Raw genomic sequence first — 22,596 nt, 5'->3', positions numbered from 1 at the left:
GATGAAAAATTAAAATTCATAAAAAAATTACGTAACCGCAATACATTGATTACTGTTTTCCCTTTTTTTTTTTTTTTTTTTTTTTTTATTTTTCAAAAAAAAACAAAAATGAAAAAATTTAATAAAATTTTAATTTTTGTTATTTTATTTTTCATTTTTTTTTTTTTTTTTTTTTGTATTACTCTTGCAGATACGCCTTCATTTGCGATTTCTCGTACGCCCGGCTTTGGCTATCCTTTGCGAGAGGGTATAGAAGTTTCATTGAAATGCGATGTTGATTCCAATCCACCCAGCACGCCGCGCTGGCAAAAGGATGATGGCGAACCACCGGTAAGTGAACAGAACAGAAAGAAGCAAATATCAAAACATTTTGCATAAAATTGAATTTTAAAATAAAGAAAAGAAAAAACGAATAAATCGTATAAACTAAAAAATCGTATAATATAATAACAGTAAAATATAAGGAAAGGTAAACTTAATATTTTCCTTCTAGTAAATAATTGTATTTATTGGAAGTTTGGATCGGAAAAACGTGTAACATTAACTTAAAAGGCGAATATTTTTACGTATGTGTACCGTTGAAATGTATTCATACCATATACGAATTCATTTCCTTGCCGTAAAATATCGATACCTCTACTCGTTCACTCTTTCGCAAATTCTTTCCTTTAAATTGCGTTTGCATTATGCGCTTATGCGAATCATTTTCATCACAGATAACCGAATGTGGAGATCGTACGTAAATCGACTCCAGAGCCCCTGCTCCCATTTCAGAATATATGTGCCTCATGCGAGCTCTGGTGTATAATATGTAATTAAGTCTTGCAAACGAAACGAAATCATTATTGTGCCTAAGGATGGCGTGCCTTGATTTGTTTAGTATCGATAGTAGCTACAAAAATTAAAGAGAACAGAACAAAACGAACTTAAAAAGGTGTAGATTGGAAAAACCTAGTATTGTGTACACTAAACCGTTTCGCTTGATATAATTTTTCATTTATCTTTCTCTTAGGATATTAAAAATTAAACTTTATTGTCATATAAAAGAAATAGAGCCGTGGAGTCAAAATATAGGCACGTGAATAGTCGAGTAGCTAAGAATTGCCAAGAAACCAAAGCAGGGTTGGCCGGTTCAAATATCAAGAGCCGTAGAGTTTACTTTGATCTTAGCGATAGCGTAGTGGTTGCCCAGTCGATACAAGCTTACGCTAGGCTGCGAGTGTGAAAAAGCAAATTTAAAATATTTGAAGAACGTGACCTTATGCTAAAAACAAACGAAATGAACTGGTCCTCCTTATGTTCCGAATTTGAAGACAGTGTTCGCGGAAATACTTATATTGTTTATGTTACGTTCCGACAGGATTTCCCAGAATCTAAGCACAGGTTGCTATAACCAATGCAAATGGTCCTAAACAGACCGTGTAGACGTTTTCGAACGAAGAAGTGGAGTTTTACAAGAGAAAACGAAAGAATTCCTGCTCTCTCAGCCAACTGATCCCAGACGTAGTACTTTCAAAGTCAAAGTCTACAAGAATGCATAACTTGGAACTATGTTTGTCTCATGATATTACTTATAGTAAAAAAAAGATATCTTTTCATTAACAAAATTATATCATCTGCCATTTGTTGTTAAATGTATCACTTGCTCTCATATCATGCGATCAAAAAATGAAATTCTATACATTTGTTTCTAAGTAGAGAAAAAGCGGCTGAATTCACACCAACAACTTTCACTTTGCGAAATTGAAAATCGTACTTCAAACCTTGCAAAAAAAGACTGAATTCCCCCTATGGGTCCCTTGGGTGACAATTAAGTGGTATTTCCCCGTCGTTTAAGACGTCGTCACTGAGAACGCATCAACGGGAATAGTTTAGTCTGTAGTTCTTTCTGTGAACTTGATGTGCGATTTGTTTACATGCTTATGTTCCCCACATACATTCACTTAATGAGATGCTAGTATTTTGCCCAAAACAACATTTAAATACGTAATTGTGTGATATTTTAGGGAATATTGTCGTTCATATAAACCGAATGAACAACATGCCTATGCCTATAGGGAATTGTTGTTCCTGAATTTTCCAATATTGATAATAGATTTGTTCATTTTATCAGCGGACATATTTTATAATAACATATTTCTCGGACGTAGACTTCAAGTCAACCTTCGCATCTATTATTTCTCTTTTGATTGCCATATTAAGGAATAGTTTTTTCTTGTCTTCTTTTACAATAACTTTAAGCAAACTATTAAATTCGTATGAGAAAAATCAAATTTGTTTTTGTTTCATTGCGTTCTTTTGTGTTTTGAAGTTTTCAAAAATTTATATATACATATATATAAATATAACAGAGTCTACTTGCAATAGTGTTCGCCATCCTCTTAATGTAAATTATAAGAACAACTTTTCAAGCAAACAATAAAATATATCAAATTAATTAATTAATGTACTTAGTTGTCATTAGCGTCTTTGTTCGACTATAAAGCAACGAAAACAATATTTTGCTTTTAGTATAAAATATTTATTGATTATTTCATATATATATATATATATATATATATGTTATATATCCAATTATTTACTACTGATTTAACAAATTTATTTTATCGTATTGTTGTTAGATAATTTAATCTGTATGACTTGCATTTATTTATTTCGACAGCTTTTAAATCAAATGCATACAACAAGTGTCTAAAAATTTCTTTAAATTTCTTTTAATGGAAAATAATTCAGTTCATCTCGATTTGAACTTTTATATGAAAAAAACGTAGTATCAAGTGTTTATTGTTTTCACCTGCCTTATCAAGCAAATTCCTTAGAAACATAGGTAATCATAAGTGATTTACAGTACATCTCAGCTTGCAAGACAACCCTTCAAGAGGGAGGGTCTATTCCAAGACTGAGATACCAGATATGAAAGTTAGTTATAGACCAAAACTTTCCGAGCCTTATCAAGCACCTCTAGTCAATTAATGGCCCCACCTTGAGTACTCTCCGAAGGGCCGTACGCAAGCGGTTACAGCTCGCATATCTATTAAACCGAATCATGCCTAATTTTATATGTACCCTCCTTCCACCGAAGATTCTCAGAGGGATTAATTTTATTAATCATCATTTCTCTTACATCATTTCTCATGCATACCTATTTAAAACCATTCATAATTGTGAAATATTAATATTAGGCAGAGCATATATGTTTATAGATATCCGTTTCTATTGAAGTTTAATGCGCAGTATTTAAATCTCCTATCACAGATATAAGTGATATTGAGCAAGTCGACAATCAGACCCCGATGGACTTCACAGTTTTTATCTATGACGCAGTAGAATTATCGGCATTACACGCGTCATATTATTATGCGTACCCTAGCTTATGGATTATTCATATATCTTGGATGCCAGCCAACTACTTCCACCTAATGTGCAAGGGGCAGATATCAACCCAGCATCCATCGGGCAGACTATTCACACTTTATTATACTTAGCCTCCTCAGTAATTCTTGGGACACCTTTGAAGATAAGTTCTAATTGGAGAAGTCTGAAAACAGACGACCCATGACACTCTTAACGATTCTTTAGAATCTAGGTATGCCGTTGCCGCGAATAGGGAAAGAACAACATGCAAATAATCACTGTACGGCAGAATTAAATAGTGCTCCATGCCTGCGGTGCGTTCTTTCTAATTGTTGTTGCTGACTCATCTGGTACACTTTTAGCAAAGGTAGCAGTGGTTTCTTCGCTTCGTCTGCCAGATCTTAGTGCATCGTAGACAGTAGTAGTTTCTTCAAATTTCATCACCGACCGACCTATCATCATTTCGACGATTTGTATATCCAAGAGAATCACGAATTTTACAAAATATTTGTCTCAAACAAGATTGATTTTCATAGCAAAATTTACTAAGTGAAAAGGTTGCATTCGGCTGCGACCGAATCTCTACCTACCTACCTCCATCAAAAATATTTAGCGCTCCATGTCGTGACTACGTCGTGTCCGCCGGCCGTATTTAATTTAGAACTGACATACTTACCTTGTCGCCTTTCACTCTTCAAGTTCTTTTGTTTAATATTAAGAAAAAATTAATCCACTAAGTCGCAGTGTCCACCATATTTATTAAAAATCTGCTTTTCGTAACTTGTGAGGAATGAGCAAAAACCCAAAATACTAGAGAAACTACTATTTAGAGAAACGGGGTTACATTCACTTTGCGTCTTAGTGCGGGCGTATCCCCTGGCAAATTTGGCCCGCTTCCAATAGCAAATTTGAAGTCGATATTTTTATTTTTGCGACCAAGAGAGTATCAACAACACACAATGCGCCTCATATTGACACATATTCGGGCCGACATTCGGGTCGACGATTCGGGCTTTATTCTTTTAGAAATGCAAGCTGCTCAACAATATATATACTTTATAGGGTCTCTGAAGCTTCATTTTGGATGTTGCAAACATTACGATAACATGAATATATCCCCCTCCTACGGGGGTGGGTATAAAAACACACAATGAGTATTTTTAGCTCAACTTCACTTTCATAAAACATGCAATCACACATTAGCTCTTTGCTTACGGTCGGCTTTACCCATACTTATTTTCGTCCATCCAAAACCTAACATCTTTGAACATCTTGAATTGAATTGAATTCTATATAGAACTGCATTTGCACTGCTACATCTATAAAGCCATGTGCCGTCAAAATTTCGATCTTAATTTTGAAGGGGTTATTAAATACTAAACAACATTAAAATTTTATTAACTTTATGTAATTAAATTTTATAATCAAAAAATTAAAAGTTAATTTAGCTAATGTTAGCATTAGCGAAGGTAATTGAAGGATTTGTACATAAATGTGAGATTAAAGAAAGAATCAAAAATTAAATTTTTCTCAATGATTTCTTATCAGCGAAGGAGTATAATTATCCTAAGCACGTAGCTTGTATAGTAAATTATAAACGATGTTAAAAGACAACGCCCAGTTTTCTTAAGCAATTAATCAAGACAAGAATGACTTCCTACACGGGTCGGGGCTCATTTTTCTTTTACACTTCAATAGACATTCAAAGCTATGGGAAAATAGAAATTAATTGGATTATCAAAAGCCTACCTACGACCATCATACGCAAGACAACTGTCTCGTTTATTTTTTATTAGTATTATTGTGCGCTGTCTTCGTTGTTGAACTCATTCTCTTTAGAACGTAGAATGTTATACCTTCTCCAATACTCAGGAGTAGCCATGCTCCTCTATCCTTCCGTCTAATCCTTTAACTTTCGGAAATTTGAGCACGAAAATTAAAGTTGCTCCTACATGTTATGAAATGAACTGAATCCTACTTAAAAATTAAGCTAGTGGGCATGACGGTCGATATAGAGGCTCCAGTTCTAGCTAAAAACGTACATTTGAGTAGTTGATGACTAATCGAGCTATTGCTGCCATTTTGTAAAGAAATTTGTAATTATAAATCGGACTCAGTTCAATCTTTGAATATAAAGGCAGAAAGAAGAAGAAGAGCGCATAAATGTATCTTATTTGTTATTGCTGATAATAAAATTTCCTTATGAAAGCCTTTGGCGTTGAGAAAATGGTACGATGATAGCTCCAAAGTCTACTAAATTTAATATAAAAAAAAAATGCAAAATTTTTATTTAATTATTTACTACGCACTCTTTCTTTTACAGGTGCCTCAGACTGGTGACGGTTTTCTTAACTTCACATCCATACGACGCGAACACTCCGGCTGGTATAAATGCACATCGAGGCATTTAAATTTTCAATATTCATCGATTGGTTATTATCTGAGCGTGAGATGTAAGTATATGACTGAGTAAACACAACGTGTACACAATGTGTAATTTGCAAAGAATTTAACAGAAAACAAAAAAAAAAAAAACAGAAAAAAAACCAATTGACTACAGCCATGATTACAACAACAACATTTGGAATGTGCATATATTTTATCTACATGTTGTACAAGTGACTGAACAGAATTTCGTAAAATTACCACACACACACACACACGCACCCACACACACACGCAAACGCACATCGACAAAAAGCAATGCTCGTTATATTGTCGTGGTGTTGGACATGTTAAGCTTCATAGTAAAAAAAAAAAATTAAAACATCCCCATATGGCACCAGGGTTACATCCATACACATAAACGTACGTACAAAAAAAATAAAGAAAAGACTGTAAGCTCTTACCTAATAATTTTTATATTATTGCCAGCCTATCAGAAACACATTGTGAACCAGAGAGAAAAATAAAAATATGAAAAAAAAAGATAGAATGCAATAACAAAGAAAAAAAAAAACAGAAAAAATTTCCAACAAAAATTATGAGTTACAACATAATGGTCGTTTATGTATGAATGTTGCCGAAAAAGAGAAGCAGCAATAAAGAGTAGAAAAACTTAAAAATATTAAAAAATTGAAGGGCGCTTTATCGTTCATGTCGTTTATGAAGCTTCCTAAGCAAAGCACATGTTATGTGACAAAACTTTACAAGACTCGGCTAAAGTCTTTCTAAGCTAAAGACGTTTGGGCGGGCGTTTATCAATATGAGAAAGATAATAATGATGATGATGATGATGATGATGATGATGATGATGATAATGGCGATGACAATGACGATAACGGTGATAGCGGCGGTGGTGGAAATGCTATATATGGGAACATGACAAATTTTTCTATTTATGCAAAATTTTTGCCAAAAAATTTCCACAAATACCACAGCAGTTGTCAATATGTTCGTTTGTAGATATTTATGAAGGCAAGGGCGGGCTAGACAGTAACAGCCTTGCTTGCATACAATTCCTTCTCTACATATATATATATATTTTTTTTTTAGTGTTAAGCGTTTAACCCCACACACACACACACACGCATACAATGTCTGCTTGAACACTTGTTTATGGTTGTTATCGTAAATATTTGTACTTAACACCAAAATATTTTGTTAAAAAAAAACAAAAAAAATAAGCAAAAATAGCAATAACAACATTGACGATAAATGGTGCTTGTCGTGATATTTCTTCGTTTAACTCCACTGGGAGTTATGTGTTGAAACACCCTTATTGTATGGAAATATACATAAATATATTCTCAACTTTTTTCTCTTTTGTTTGAATAAAAAACCCATCACACATTACTTTGTTTTTTTTTTTTTTTTTTTCGTTTTTTTATTTATTTATTTTTTATATATTAGCTATTTTTGGAAGAAGAAAAGTATAAGAAATATAAGCAATTTTCGCCTCCCATCCCAAGGCCCAAAATATTTTTTTTTTATTTAAAAATTTTTTTTAAAAAAAAAAAAAAAAAAAAAAAAAATGTGTTAAGGGCTTTATTGAAGCACTTTAATAACACTGCAAGCGTAGAAGAGATCGTATTTTCTTATTCTATTTTATTGATTATTCTATATAAATACTATTTATATAAATCGACATTTTGATGGTTTTTATTGGGAAGCCAAATAAAATCCATGTAAAGTCTATTACAGTTTCTGATATAGAGGAAGCGATCAGGTTGTCCATGTGTCGAACAAATTTTGTGCTTACGTATGTTTTGCAGAGCAGTTGGAAATGTTTTCACATCAGAAACCCGCCGAAGCTTACATAAATATTAGTTTTGATTTCGGAAAATCTGAGAGTTCAAAAACCTTCTTTGTAATCTTTGCCTTATATCTCCTTTAACTTAAGAAGTTTGGTTGCTTTCTTTTTGCATAAAGGATTAGTGATAAAAAAAAATTTGAAAATCAAACGGACGTCATGCTCTTGCAGTAGATTTTCCTTTTCTTGATAGAGCAGATCTAAATTCACACAATTTACGCATAAATAACTATTAGACGATCATACGTATTTGCTTGTCTAGAGCTGTTCACAGTTGATACAAAGTTAATACAATCATTTTCTTTATGTTTTATGGATTGTATGATGTTATGGATAGTAAGTTGACATTAGTGATATAATAATTTAATTATATAAAAATCACATGACATAATAACAATGATAATAAGGTTCCAATATTCAAAAACTACTCCGCTTGGGGGGGCAAGGGTATATTAAGTTTGTGCGGATGTGCGCAACGCTAAGAAGGACTTGAGATAGGCCGATGATTTATTACAGCAATCGATAGAGAATCACTTTCCAAATCCATTTGAGATTGTCTGTCCATCTGGCCGGTTGCCCGTCTTGTTTTTTATTTTTGTGTTCAGCCCACAGGCCATAATTTTTGAAATAATTTCATGAAATTTCGTACACGGACATGTTTTGGCTCAATGGTACAGTTTTCGACCACTTCCCATATAACTCCCCAGGTTTGAAGAGTTGTTGTAGGTAAGGTAGTGTAGGACACTTAATAGAGCGCCTTGGCTCACTATAGTGTTTTCCTTTGTTTTTCTTCACACATCACCGAAGACTGGAATTACATTCGTTTGTTTTAAAACTATGTAGATTTGTCTGTCAGTCCGTCGGGACGCCTTGGTATAGGTATATATGGTAAACATTCCCTCTTTTGCAAAGATGAAGATAAAATTTGGCAAAACATTTGGAAGTTTTTGCACGAACGTAGGCATTGGATTTTTTTTATTTTTTTTTTATGTATGATCAACGCGGTGCAAAGAAAGGGAAATAGATAGAGAGACAACCGCAATCTAATCGATGCATTTCCACTCGGTGAGTGTTATGCTTTTACCGGCTCAGAAATCGCTGTAACTGCGACAAAGTAATTTCTACCGCACTGAGATTTGAACCCGCGAAGTCGCGGTGATTTTGTGGTAGCCGCGATGTTTATCTACTTGGGTGCTTATGCGTTGGGGTAAATCGTCCAAAGGACATGCTTGCGGCATAGCATAAATTGCCAACACATATTTTCAAATTGAATTTTTTCCTCATTGCACATAAACTATAATCAATATAACGATAGAAATTTTTATGTATGGATGAATATTTGCATAAAAATGAAAAACTGGCTTGCGCCCACCCAAAATAATTAGAGATTATAAAATTTTAATTTTTTCTTTCCTTTCTCTTCATTTTCTCTTTTAAGTCATTGGGTTAAGTAAAAACGACAGACCTAGAGGTTTAATTGTTTATTTTTCTTCCTCGAAATGGGAGATTGGGTGTGAAATTAAAGTTCTGATAAGTGGTTAAACTCTCTATTTTTATTAAATTGCAAATCTGCAAAATCCCTGCAAATTACAAGGCAACCACTCTCCGAGCAATCAAACTTGTTCAATAGGCCTTGGCTAAGGACGCTATGCATTATCCTTAGGAAAGTAGGTGATGTGCTGAAGAAATGCTTTAAGACATACAAATCTTGATTCAGGGACTCGATTCTCTTATATATTCGCACGATTTACTCAATCCTCAAGACATTTGTAATGGCAGAGCTAACATAATCCGGTGTTGAACACTCAAATTCTTTTAAATATTTCAGATTTTTAAATCTTTAAATAATATCGCCGCTCCAATACACTTGATAGAAATATTATATAAATTTTTCTTTTTTTTCTTTTTTATTTTCCACGCCAATTAACATAAAATTTTATATTATTAGTTTGAAACAGAAAGAAGGAGAAAAGCAATACTCATTTTAAAATGAAATTTAAATATAAGTGAACAGTAGCTCAAGCAAAGACATGACAATCGTTAAATGTTTGTTAACGGTCGACCTGCTATTGGATTAGATCATGATTGTTTTCACAGACATTGTTGTTTAACTCTCGTCGTATCTCAATGCTTCAATCGTTTCCTGCTGCAGCTTGCGAGGTGAATTCAACTATCGGAGGCCATCGTTTAGACAGCGGTGAGGTGCTTGAGCATATCAAATCTATTCGTCAGATTTATTTATATCTTTGTTTGTTTTATGAAGCCCTTGAGAGGTTTTTGAGGGCAACAAAGTTTCCTAAGAGCGTTAGAGGGAGTTATAGAATTCATGACACTTCAGCCACTTCGCAATTTTATGCCTCTCAAATTTTATGCAAGTAATTGTTCTCATATTGAAGGTCTTTGCTCACTTTTCAAGGAAGTTATCCTCTCAGTTTTGTCTTCTTTTCACCTCAGCAAAATTGTCATTTTTAGTGTGAAGACTATTTGCGAGTTATCTTTCCATCCCAGAAGAACGACCGTTTGATGTTAACTTTAGGCTGATGCTTATTTATTTGAAAGCGAGAGTGAAAATCTCATTGGCATGAATGAAGAACGCTATCGATGATTGTTAGTAAATTTTTCATGGCCTAAATATTGGAATATTTACCTAAGCAATATCTCGTTTCAACAATTCGGAGCCAAAGTTCATCAAACAATTAATCAAACAAGTCAAGAAGTTTCGATATCAAACGGCTACCAAGGAGGCGTAATTTAACATATTTGGACTTGTCCTGTGAGATTATTTTCCATCTGTGGTTTGCAGATAATCTAGAACAATGGATCACCGCGCAATTTTACAATTTTTTTAAAGAGGAAAAACCTAAACATACGGAAGTAAAGCGCGGAAAGATGTGAGAAAATCTTCGATATACCGGAGAGTGACGCCAATTTTTTTATTGAAAAGTTCTGCGAGAGTTTTTCGTAAAATGACTCAGCTTCACGCTCTATTACCCAAGCAAATAACAATCTGATGTACTTGCCATCACGAACATCGCTTCGGGATAATAAGACACCAATTTTTATCGCTTGTTCAGATCACAGGTAACGATATCTTTTTTTAAAGGGTCGTAAGAATTTTTGTTAAAATCTATATGTAGTCATAACAGCAATCGTTTTTCTTATTAAGTAATCGATAGATGAACGTCACTCGACCCCATTTATTGCTATGTCTTAAAGGGAAATATAGAAGGGAGTGAATATTAGTAGGTCGTTATATGTTGGGAATTAGTAACGCCAATATTTGCTCCGTAAGAACTCGCTGTAAGTTTCTGGATATCCTTCTTTTTATAAGATGCAATTAACAAGTTAAGCAAAAACCTCTACGCTGTTAGTTTTAGACTTTTAAAAGTAAACTTTTTCGTGACCTCAATTCTTCAACCGTGAATTTAGTCTTTTCACACAAAAAAACTCGTATACAGGAACGGTCAACTTAGTCGAGAAAACGTCTCTCTCAAAGCTAAACTTTCATAAATGGTACGATCGTTATGGGAGTATTACCTAAAATAAAGGATCAATTTAGTTTAGATCTATTCTCATTCCGGAATAATGCAATTTATTAGGCCAAACGAAGGCAAAGGCAGATAAACAGATCCGTATGTTATTGTAAATAAATTTGTAGCTCAGAGAATAGCTGTGACGGACAAAAATTCAGTGCAAAACGTTGATAACATAATCGTTATTTTTTGTGTATTCGCTTCTATGAGCTGAAAAACTTATATGAAATAAAGTGCTTAACTTGGATTTCTTAAAATAAAATTATAATAATATCCCTGCATAAGCTAAAATGAAAATCACCTTCTTCTATCGAGAGATTTATAAATATATAGGTGAGCCAATTATTTGATCGATTGATTTCGTATATGGCAGACGATATATATAGAGAAACCAGCTTAGCTTACATAATACGTTTTCATTTTACAATGCATGAGCATCTATCTCTTCTTTTTCGTAAGCTGTACATATATATCCCTTCATTTCTCAAATTTATTTTCTGACATACATTTGACACAACAAATTTGTTAAGATTTGCATATCATCGTATTTTTTCGTCATTCACTCATGTACACACTCGCATTCGCATTTGCATGGTATGGCTGGTTCTTTCATTGTTGAAGCATATCACCTTCTTATCCTTCATGTATATGTAATGATTGCCATAACATCCACATTATGATGGCATATAATGACAAAGTGTTATACATTCATATCTTTCTTTCATTTCTGCTACAGCTACTACGTAGCTACGTTTCTTTTCTTCAAGAAAAATCATTACCTTTTAAAATGAAAATGGCGCAAGATTATTATTTATGTGTATATGAATGTAGGCAAATTTTTCTGCTTTTATTTATTATTTCGTGTTTTTTCTATTTTGCATTTTCAGTTAAGGGAAATTACTCGTATAGCCATTGAAGTGTTAATAATGCAAACGTAATTGAAGTATAAAGAGCATGAAATATGAAAGTATACTATTAGGCTGAAATAAAAATGAATATATTAGAGCATACTTTATAGGGGCGGAATACATTTACTGAGTTGTTAATAATAAGAAAATTACTTAAGATATTAAAGTTAATGATATTTGAAAAAAAAAAAAAAAAAAAAAAAAAAAAAACAGCTTTGATTAAAAAAAAAATAAAAGAAATAAATTTTTTTTTTTTTTTTTTTTTTTTTTTTTAAATAAATTTAAATTCTCAGAGAAATACATTTTTAACTACCCAATATGAGTGCATTTTGCAATTTTTCAATTACCGTAATTTGCTCGCAGCTTTAATTCATCGAATACTGTTTTTTTTCTGCAATAAATTAAACTGAATTCCGATTAAAAGTGTTTGACATTAACAAATTGAATTCTTTAACAACATTATGACCAGACATCAATCACATGAAATGTTTAATATCGATTCATGTCAAAACTTGTTAAACAATTTTTATTTTTTTTGCTCTTTTTCCCTTCTTTTCGCCCTCCTCTTTACTCCTTTTTTATAATGCCATCGCAATATTCGCCCGATATGTCATAAAAAAATTGTGAGAAAAACAAACGAAAGGTCATTTATCAACACAAACACAAAACGCTTTACCCTATAATATAACTCACCTCGTTAGGTAAAACGAAATCGTTAGGTGTAGGGAAGAAAAACTTTGATATGAAAAATTTTCTAAAATAACTATCTGACAAATTATAAGGATTTCTATGAATTTTATAATTTGCTGTGGATCTCTCAAGGGATGTAAAAATCAAGAGCAAAAGAAAAAAAAAAAAAAAATCGAAATAAAATTTACAAAAAAAAAAATGAAAAAAAGAACACCACTGACAAGCCCTTGTCAATGCTCATTATTGACAAGCAACAAACGCTTTATTATAATAATAATAATAATAATAATAATAATAATACAAAGGCAAGCACGCCTGCATAAGTTACCTTAACTTTATAACGACATTAGCCGTATGATTGATAGATAGATGAAAGCAGGGACGCGATAAGAGAACAAAGAAACAAGCGAGTTTTCCATTTTAAATCTAATTGTTAAGAAATTTCATATCTGCTGAGTTCTCTAAAGGGTGGATAAATACTTACGCCGATATGATAACATGTAAGTGAAAGTAAAAACAATTTGTTAGCATTTAAACAAACATGTTGAAGGATATAATAACAACTAAAAGCAAGAAACAAGAACAACGAAAAAAACTTGATTAAATTTATTGGCAGACAATAAAAAAAAAAAAAAGGAAGGAAAACTTCTAAGAAATTCTTGTTAGTAAGCATGATGACGGCGGTGGTGGTGGTGCTGCTATTGGTTTTAAATTCTTTTATGTCTTCTATATGAAGAGTAATAAGAAAGAATTTCAATTTTCTTTGCAATAAAATTAAATTTTTTTTTTTTTTTTAAATAGATAAATAAAAGATGATATGAAATGTTTTTAAACAGAAGGGATCTTCAAAAACTAAACTTTTACTAAGAAATTGTTTTTGTCATTTTTTTATTTTGTCCTCTTTTTTTCACCCTAAGTTGTTCGCTAATATTCCTTAAAGCATAAAGGACAGTTAGCATAGCATAGAGCGCCGTGTAGTTCAACAAATATAGGCTTGCCATCTATGTCGGAAAGCGCTTAAATCTTTAACGTGCATTTTTGTTCATACTCAACAAGTCCATATCTACCGAAAAGACGTATTCTATCACTTGAGCTCAACACAAGTCCACTCCAAATGTTTGTCATTTGATAATTTCAACTTAGAAAGTGTCCCACAAGGACAATAGATAGGCCAAGATGATATAACTGACTTGAAATCTGACATTTGCTTACTACATTCTTCGACTTGTATTGCTCATTGCACAGTACCGCTGATATTAATTCACATCGAGTTAATTTATCTCAAGTACCATTACATAGGTAAGTTAAGGAAATGATTTTTGCAGACCATATAATGTAAATAACTCACTCTATTATTTACATTAATTCTCTTAGCAAGTGCCAAGTTTTATCTTCGTAGCGTTTGGTACCTGCCTACCCACTATCTTTCTTCTTGTGCTATCATGCTCATTATTTTCTGAAAAACACTTACTTATGGTAAATGATACTTGCGGTGCATAAGCTACGCATGCTATGCTGCTACCGGCCAACGGTTAACACGCTTGGGTTTACGTAACTAATCATATTTTCAAGTGTTTTCAAATTCATCTCTACGCTTTGTTTAACCTTGTCAAACCACTTATATTAGTAAATGGTTTTTCAAAGTTTGATTCCAAATATCGTTATTATATATTTCCTGAACGCTGCTCTTACTTTTAAGTGTCATAATGACATTTGATATTAAGTATGATCTAGAATATTGACTATAGATGTGTACACGGAAGAATGACGCGTTGCAATTTTTCAAAATTTGTTATGAAAATGTTCTTTAAAATTATTATTAACTTTTCGTAAAATTCGCTGTCTTTTTTCGTGATGGAAACAAACCAAATGAATCAACAATTCATAGGTTAGTGGGGAAATTGAAGAAACTATTTCATGATACGTCAAGATCTGCCCAAAAAGTGCTCATAGTTAGGAAATCATTGCACGCGTAGAGTAACTGAAGTCGAAAATTTCAGTTCGACTAGGTTCCCGAAATTCTATGGAATAGTACCCTAGATCTTGCGGTTTATCTCCGTTGGATTACCTTCTTTGGATTCTTTTGAGAAGCAGAGCTTATCTTCAGGATTTTTCGTGCCTTGAAGAATAATAAAAGAAGAAGGAGGAGGAACTTAATCGATTAATTGAGTTGAAATTCTTCATAATCAGATGGGGACGTGCACTTGCTGTAGTGGGCATCTGAACGATGTCATAGTTTGTATGTACCTGTAAAGGATCATACTTTTATTTTTTACTAATATTTTAATTATTTTAGGTTCTACAAAAAACGACTGCTTACGTTAGGTCGAATTATCGTGAACAACGGATCCCATTTACATAAGTCCCTTAAATTCAGAACTATTCCTGGAGAGATTTAGGTAGAAGATCCTACTCGCTCTCGTGAAGCTAATTTAAAAAATCAATTACAATTCGATTACGTTCTAATTTTTCTTTTATACAATGAACATGGAGCAAGATATTCATCAAGATTCTTATTACACTCTTATATACATGGGTATACAGCCGTCACCCTAAAAAGGGTTGAACAATTAAAAATTCGCTCTACGTGTTGTCAGAGGTACGCGGTGTCAGTAGTGAACCTATTGGGCACATTTAAAGCGATTTAACTTCACTAGTCTAGTAATGCAATATCGCCTTTAATCAAATTTAAAATGAGCGATATGCGATTATGTGAGCGATGTTACGTAAGACACGCTCTGTAATTTTTCGTTTCTCTGAACTGTGATTTTTAGCTTAGCATAAGAAAGAGATCTTTTCGTAAATTATTTACAGGAACCTACATTTAAAAAGCTTTTTCTTCCTCTTTTAAATATTGAAATTTGATTCTATTGACTCGACTGACTTCGACTTCCGCAATCACTTTCTTACAATGCCCCTTCACAAACAAATTTCCAACTGCAAATGTCATTGTGACATTTCTAATTACCAATCCTTTTGCACCTATCAAATGTTTTGAGAATTATTGTTAACCTTTCCGCGACTCACCATCTGCATCGACAGGTTATGCCCCATGGAATCTTGGTATTTGGTTTTTCCCGTACTAAAAAAATTTGATTTCTTAGAAAATATGTTGGTTTTCAGGCAGACTCATTTTATCAAACAATTTTCGTTACAATTTGTATATATGTCCTCTAGTAAAGAGGGGCTATAGATGTAGTCAGACTCCATACTATGGAAGAAGACGTAATAGATCCGAGCCCAAACTCTTAAATACAAATGATGTGTGTCTCTCGCACAACTTCCACCAGGTTCATGTGTACTTCGTAGAATGATGTCTACACACTCTACTGCAAAATTTACAAGTGCTACATATAAACTTTTGGTCGCGTAAGGATTTTCAAACTGTTTTGTCGATTTATTAACGAAGCCAAACGATCTTGAGTTTAGTGGCATTTTCAAGTCATATATTAAACTTAAGTCTGAAATAGATGGAATGTCTTTATTAGTGTAATCCTAGATGGAGTAGTCGGTTCTGATCAGTAGAAAACGTTTTTCAACTTATCCAATACGCAAGTGGTGGCAACATCTTACAATTAAACACATATTTTTAAACATCAAAACCTTTATCCATTCAGAGAATTCACATGCAGAGCGACATCTTGAGATTACCTACAGAATAAAGTGTGAATATTTTAATGAAACGACTACATACCTAGACTTTAAAGGCACTAGTGTCCACGATAATCGTAGACTTAATGGGGCATAGCTTATTGGGCTTCACTTCTATGACTTTCTATGGTTAGAATAAATAAATTACAATAGTAATAGTAACAAATACATTTTCTAAGATCTAAGACCATAGAGTTGATCTCGTAACAATTAACTAACACCTAGTAAATCTTAATTCATTATGTAAGCTCTTGTGACTGAAGAGAAAACGGCGACTTTCTATATCAACCGCATATATAAATATGTGAAAATCTTGAATAATAGCTGGAAGAGCTCCTTCAGAAGCAATACAAGTAGAAAAGAAAGCTTATGACATATGACTTTTATGGTTTCGGAATGAAAATAACTCTTTCTAGATAGGAGAGATTTAAAACTGACTAGCTGACTGATGATCTTTTAAGTGGGAACAGAGCCAATTGGCGTCTTTAGTAGACCGACCTAGTTTTCTTAAAAGATCTTGGTTTACTCTGTGAAAGGCTGAATGCCTTAACAACGAATACAGAGAGTGAGGATGGGTGGGAAGGATGTCACTAAAAAAAAAAAAAAAACTTTCCGCTGTGCGGCACCGTGGGAAAACACACGCTCGCGGACGGCAGATGGACATAACTCTATAAAAATGCGCCTTCTGCTAAAACCGAGCTGTATGTGAAACCTTTGCTTTTCCTTGGGTTAAGCAGCCGGCTGCAATGCAGCTGCGAGCAAGAGAGAAACAGAGAAAGAAATCGAGAAAAAGAGAGAGAAAGAGAGAGAAAGCAGATTGTTGACTGTGAATTTGCCACCACAAAGACTATGCTGGCGAAAATGTATTATAAAATGTAGCAGAGCATTTTATTACTTCCGGTGCAAATCGAGGCGAAAGTTTTAATGACAAAAGACTATGAAACTTTTCTTGTTCTACAACAAGGTGCACTTTGAGTAAACGTTCAGAGAGCTATTTGTTGGCGGTGGATTTTTAAGTAAACTTAACTTTGTATATCGAGCATTACCTAAACGTGACTTGGATCTCTTATATCTTTTGCTGCTTTGGTTGTTTAGAAAATCATCGAGGACAACTATTGTGACTGCTTTTGCACCTCAATGGGAAGTTGTGTTCAAATGTAAGAAACATTTACATATAAAATGCTGTCAAACTTAATAAAAAAGAAAAATAAAAAGTTCAAAGCAAGGCGAGTATAATTAATTTTTTCTTGTCACATTCGAAATGATTTTATTAGCAAGCAGTAAACAAATTGTTATGTATGTCAAAATATGTGATTGAAGCCTTTTCGATGTCGTCCATCTACAAGAGAAGATATATATGTCTATCAAGTTTATAAAAAAAAGAACAATAAAAACTTAATCGAGTATCTGGTCGTGAGGAATGCATTAAAATTTTTAAAAACCAAATTTTGTTCACATTTCACGCATCCATAAAAGGAATAATTGAGCATAATAGCATCCACTCTTGCTTTTTCCAATTTTCTAAAATACTCTTTACCGTATCTCAAAAAAAAAAAAAAAAGAAAAGAAAAAATGGTAAAAGAAGTTAACATCCAACCTACAAGTAACGTATAACGTTCCATATTTTTCTCGAATGATTTTCGAAAGCATTTATTGATAAATGGAGGGATACGTGATGAAATTAAAACGGAATAAATTGCTTCTTTAAAAATGTAAAGTTTCGAAACACAAAAAAACAAATTTTAAAAACGTATCTGGAAAGTTTTTTTTTTTTTGCTTTATCCTAAAAAAGTGAGGAATAAAATATACAGATGGCTACAAATGCAAAGAGCCTTATATGACTTAGCATTCGTTAAGTGCGCAATTGTTTATGGCATTTTACGCAAATATACAAAAGAAGACAAAGGGTTGTTCATTCAACACAATTAAATCTTGAATAAATGCGTACCATTTTAACTGTTTTCAATTAACTGCTCGCCGGGGCGATGGTAATGGTGGTGGTGGTTGATTAGTCGGTTAGGCAAGGGTTAAAGGATACAAGCAATTACAATATAATAATAAAGAGATTTTTTTTTAAATGAAAATTAAAGATTTTTATCAAAGTCATACAAAGTTGTAATAATGAGAAAAACTTCACTTTACTTAGAAAAGTCTTTAAAAACCCTCGGGTTGGCTGAAACAAGATAAATAAAATAAATATCGTGTTGCTCTTGCATATTATTTTATTATAAATTTTTTTTTTTTTGCTTTTTTTCTTTGAATAAAAAAAAATCATAGTTTGAAATCAAATCATATGCGCTTTGTGTATTTCTTTCCGTCTCTCTGACCAATCGTTAATCATATATTAGTTTGGGGAAAAAGAAATCCATTATTTTAATATGAACTTCAGGACTTTATTTAACATGCTTCGGATTGTCCGATTTGGGTTAAATATGCACCGTTTTGTTGTATGATTTGTTGCCATTTTAAAGGTAACTTCAAAATGCCTCTCTCATAGAAGTCCTGGTCTCTATTTGCAAAAAACTCGAGTGGTCGATTTTCACAATCCTCCCTAGTTTTCAATTTTTTAACATTAAAGAAATTTTGCAATGCAATAAAAAGATGATAATCGCTTGGTGCCAAGTCCGGACTGTATGGCGGATGCATTAAAACTTCCCAACCAAGCTCCCGAAGTTTCTGGCGAGTCACTGTAGGTGTGTGTGGCCTAGCGTTGTGCTGGTGGAACATGACACCTCTCCTGTTGGCCAAATTTGGCCGTTTCTTGTCAATCGCTATCTTCAAACGGTCTAGTTGTTGACAGTAGAGATCAGAATTTAGCGTTTGGCCATATGCAAGCAACTCATAATAAATAATCCCCTTCCAGTCCCACCAAATGCATAGCAAAACCTTCTAGCCATTAGTCCTGGTTTGACCACCGTTTGAGGTGCTTCACCGCTCTTTGACCACGATCGTTTTCGCACAGGGTTATCGTATGTGATCCATTTCTCATCTCCAGTCACCATCCGTTTAAGATATGGGTCTATCTCATTCCGTTTGGCCAAGGCTTCGCAGATGGAAATTCGATCCATCATGTTTTTTTCTGTTAATTGGTGTGGCACCCAAAGATCGAGCTCCTTTTTGAATCCAGCTTTGTGTAAATGGTTTAAAACTGTTTTATGGTCGATTTTTAGCTCCTGGGCGATGTTACGACTGCTAACATGCCGGTCAACTTCGATCATTTCTCCGATTTTATCGACATTTTCGACGACCGGCCTACCTGTGCGAGGTGCATTTTTAACATCAAAAATTCCTGAACGGAATCTACGAAACCATAATTGCACATAATTGGCTGTTACAGTATCGGAACCATAAACACCATTCGCAATTTTAGCCGCCTGGCTTGCATTCTCGCCTTTGTCAAAGAAAAACTGTAAAATGTACCGAATTTTCTCTTTGTTCACTTCCATTTTTAACCGGCTGTAACTCACAACTGAATGCACCAAACAAAAAACAGCAAAAGAATTTTTTTTACTGCGAAATGTACAGTATGTAAATGTACAGTATCGGAAATTGTGTGATCGATACTTTACGAGAAATCTATCAGTGCAGCCATCTACCGAAAAAATAATGGATTTCTTTTTCCCCAAACTAATATAAGCTTCATATTATAGCTGCCATATGCAGCTTAACTCGTCGTAGTTTGAACAAACACGCATCCATGCAATCATCATCTCCTCACTCTCTTATCGTCGTTCACATAGTCATTCTCTCGTTATGGGCTTTTTTAAGTGGATAGTTTTTATTTTAGTTTTTACAAGAGTCATCATTCAACTATGCTTTGCTTCGACTTCACTATTTGCCCATCATTTGAACTGTTTGACAATGTTGTCGGTTTGAGTATATCATTCACCATTCAGAGCTAGTGCAATGCGCCTCAATATGTTGTCATGTATACATAACATTCAACGCCGGCATCATGGTCATCATGAAATTCATTGAAATATTGTAGTATTGTAGTTGACTGCAAGCAGACTATAAATGGCATTTCATGGGAATCCCTTAAGCGCTTCATATTGGCCTTGTTATCTTTTCCCTTTGCTCTCTTTTCGTATCAATTCGTTCCCTTTTTTTTTTTTTGTTTACCAAACTATTGACATTTAAAAAACATTTCTTTCTGAGATTTCTTCCAATACAGTTTTGATTTAAAAATTCTTTAATATGTTCGAGAAGGATTTTTTTAAATAAAATATGCTTTCTCTCATTTTCATCCTTTTATTGCACTCTAAAAGTACAGCTGATTTGAAAGTAGTGTCAAAAAGTATGAATTTGTCTCGGAAGACTTTTCTGGAAGTAAATTTATCGTCACTTGTTTTTCAGAAGCAGGCATTTCTCGAGTCGATTAAAAAGTTGAAAGAAAGTTGACTGATTCGAGCCAGTTCACGAGAGAGGCTACCCGGCTCAATATTATTCCAAACGGTCAAGTCCAATTTTTTCCCCAAACAAGGACGGATACTTGCACTACATTTTTCAACTCTCCAAACTTTGATTTTATAAATAATTCCTTTGCCATTTATGTTATCCGTTCGCTTACTTAGTGAAGTAGGACAAGTACTTTTAAATGTTCTTAAATTGTTTTCGCTCCCAAGCAAATGCTGTGCGCTTGCTTATCATATTTCTAAGGGGAACTATTTTTCCCATTAACTCCTTACTATATAGTCATCTTCCGCTGTTATTATTCTGTTTACTAAGCGCCTTACTATAGATTCATTTTGAGCCGCATTGCTATACATGTTTCTTATCATACATAGCTGGTAAAAATTTTGCTCTCTTGAACCTGCACTGTAAAATCACATTTGTGAGCGCGACTTTGGTTCCTACGCGTTTGCAGGACAACTTACAAGTTGTTTGGCTTAAAAAACTTCACCTAGAAAACGTTAATGCCTACGAGATCCATTAAGATGTTGAAAAATAATATCAGTTATAAAATTAAAAGAGAAAAATCCATTTTAAGGCACAAAAACCATTCGTCCTTTTAAGCAAAAATTTAAATAAGTAAATTAAATAAATTTAATTATTATTTTTCAGACGATTCGGTGGATGTAACCTCGGAACCGGACGATCAAGACATGTCTGTAGCTGCTTCTTCTCATAATCCCAACAAAGGACAGTTAGAAGTACAACTCGGTGGAGCGGTAACGTTACAATGTCCTCAAGGTAAAGAAAATTTTTAAAGTAACGGCGGTCTTGATTAAAAAAAAAAAAATCCTTTTAGTAGGCAAGAAATTTTCAAATTTTCTCCAAGGGATGGCTTACTTCTTAATATATTAACACATGAGGCGAAAAGTATTTTAGAAAGAACATTTTAAATTAAAACAATTAGAAGGACCTCTCTCTCTTAATGCATAGTAAAATCTGCTTAAAAATTGCTATACAATTTTTTTTTTTTTTTTTTTTTTTTTTGAAGCAAAGTTTAAAAATTTTTGTATAACAAATGAACCTTCTTTCAAAAGACTATTTTTGTGCAGTCAATTAATTAAATTTTCATAGCCTACTTTCTGTCAGGATTTTAATTGCGAATTTCATATCTTTTGAAGTATTTTCGTTTCATTTGCCAAAATTAATTATCTAAACAAAACTGTTACGGGAGGAAATTTTTCCAATTAAATTGCCATTAATGACAACACTAATAAAGTGGGCATAACAACATACAAACATTGAAAGCTACATTGTATGATAGTAACAAGCGCGAACAAGTGAAAAACTATGTAACAATTTTGTAAAATTTTTATACAATTGCCAAGCGAATGCTATCAAAACGCAATCAATTTGAAGTAAAAGGAAAATTAATGAAACTCTTAAGCAATTAGTTGAAATAGGGTTTTTTTAATGAAAAACAGAAATCTTTTGGTCTTTGATGAGTCTTGTTATGAGATTGCTTTTGCACTTTCATATTGAATAGGTTCCTTAGGCTGTTGGAGTCATTTGGATCCAGTGACGGCGCGTTTAAGAGGTTTGGGTCATGGCCTGTCAACACCCACTGGACAATTTTCATTGAAAGATGTTGTTTATCAAGACGCTGGCACTTATAAATGCATCGGGCAGTCGCCTATGAATAAAAAGAAATTGGAAGTCTTGCAGACGGTAGCCGTTACTGTGAAAGGTAAATGCAAAGCTTTCAATTAATTAAATTAAAAACGTAAACAAACAATTATTTTTAGAGATTTTAAGT

At 33.4% G+C, this 22,596-nt stretch overlaps 1 protein-coding gene across 3 annotated transcripts in view; it reads left to right on the top strand.

Moving 5' to 3' along the window:
• LOC119636778 overlaps positions 1 to 22,596 on the top strand; it is a 198,267-nt gene that overhangs the window by 149,004 nt on the left and 26,667 nt on the right. For 2 of the 3 annotated variants that reach the window (XM_038032382.1, XM_038032383.1), the window contains exons 7-10: positions 191 to 330; positions 5,678 to 5,807; positions 21,453 to 21,581; positions 22,327 to 22,527. In XM_038032382.1, coding sequence (XP_037888310.1) covers positions 191 to 330; positions 5,678 to 5,807; positions 21,453 to 21,581; positions 22,327 to 22,527 — 600 coding nt within the window. Of the gene's footprint in view, positions 1 to 190; positions 331 to 5,677; positions 5,808 to 21,452; positions 21,582 to 22,326; positions 22,588 to 22,596 lie in introns of all 3 variants that reach the window. The other variant, XM_038032384.1, reaches the window with a different exon arrangement.

The sequence above is a fragment of the Glossina fuscipes genome, unplaced genomic scaffold (assembly GCF_014805625.2).
Source record: "Glossina fuscipes isolate IAEA_lab_2018 unplaced genomic scaffold, Yale_Gfus_2 28, whole genome shotgun sequence".
Classification (NCBI taxonomy): Eukaryota; Metazoa; Arthropoda; class Insecta; order Diptera; family Glossinidae; genus Glossina; species Glossina fuscipes.
The sequence above is the reverse complement of the archived record's forward strand: the minus strand, read 5'-3'. Positions and strand labels throughout refer to the sequence as shown.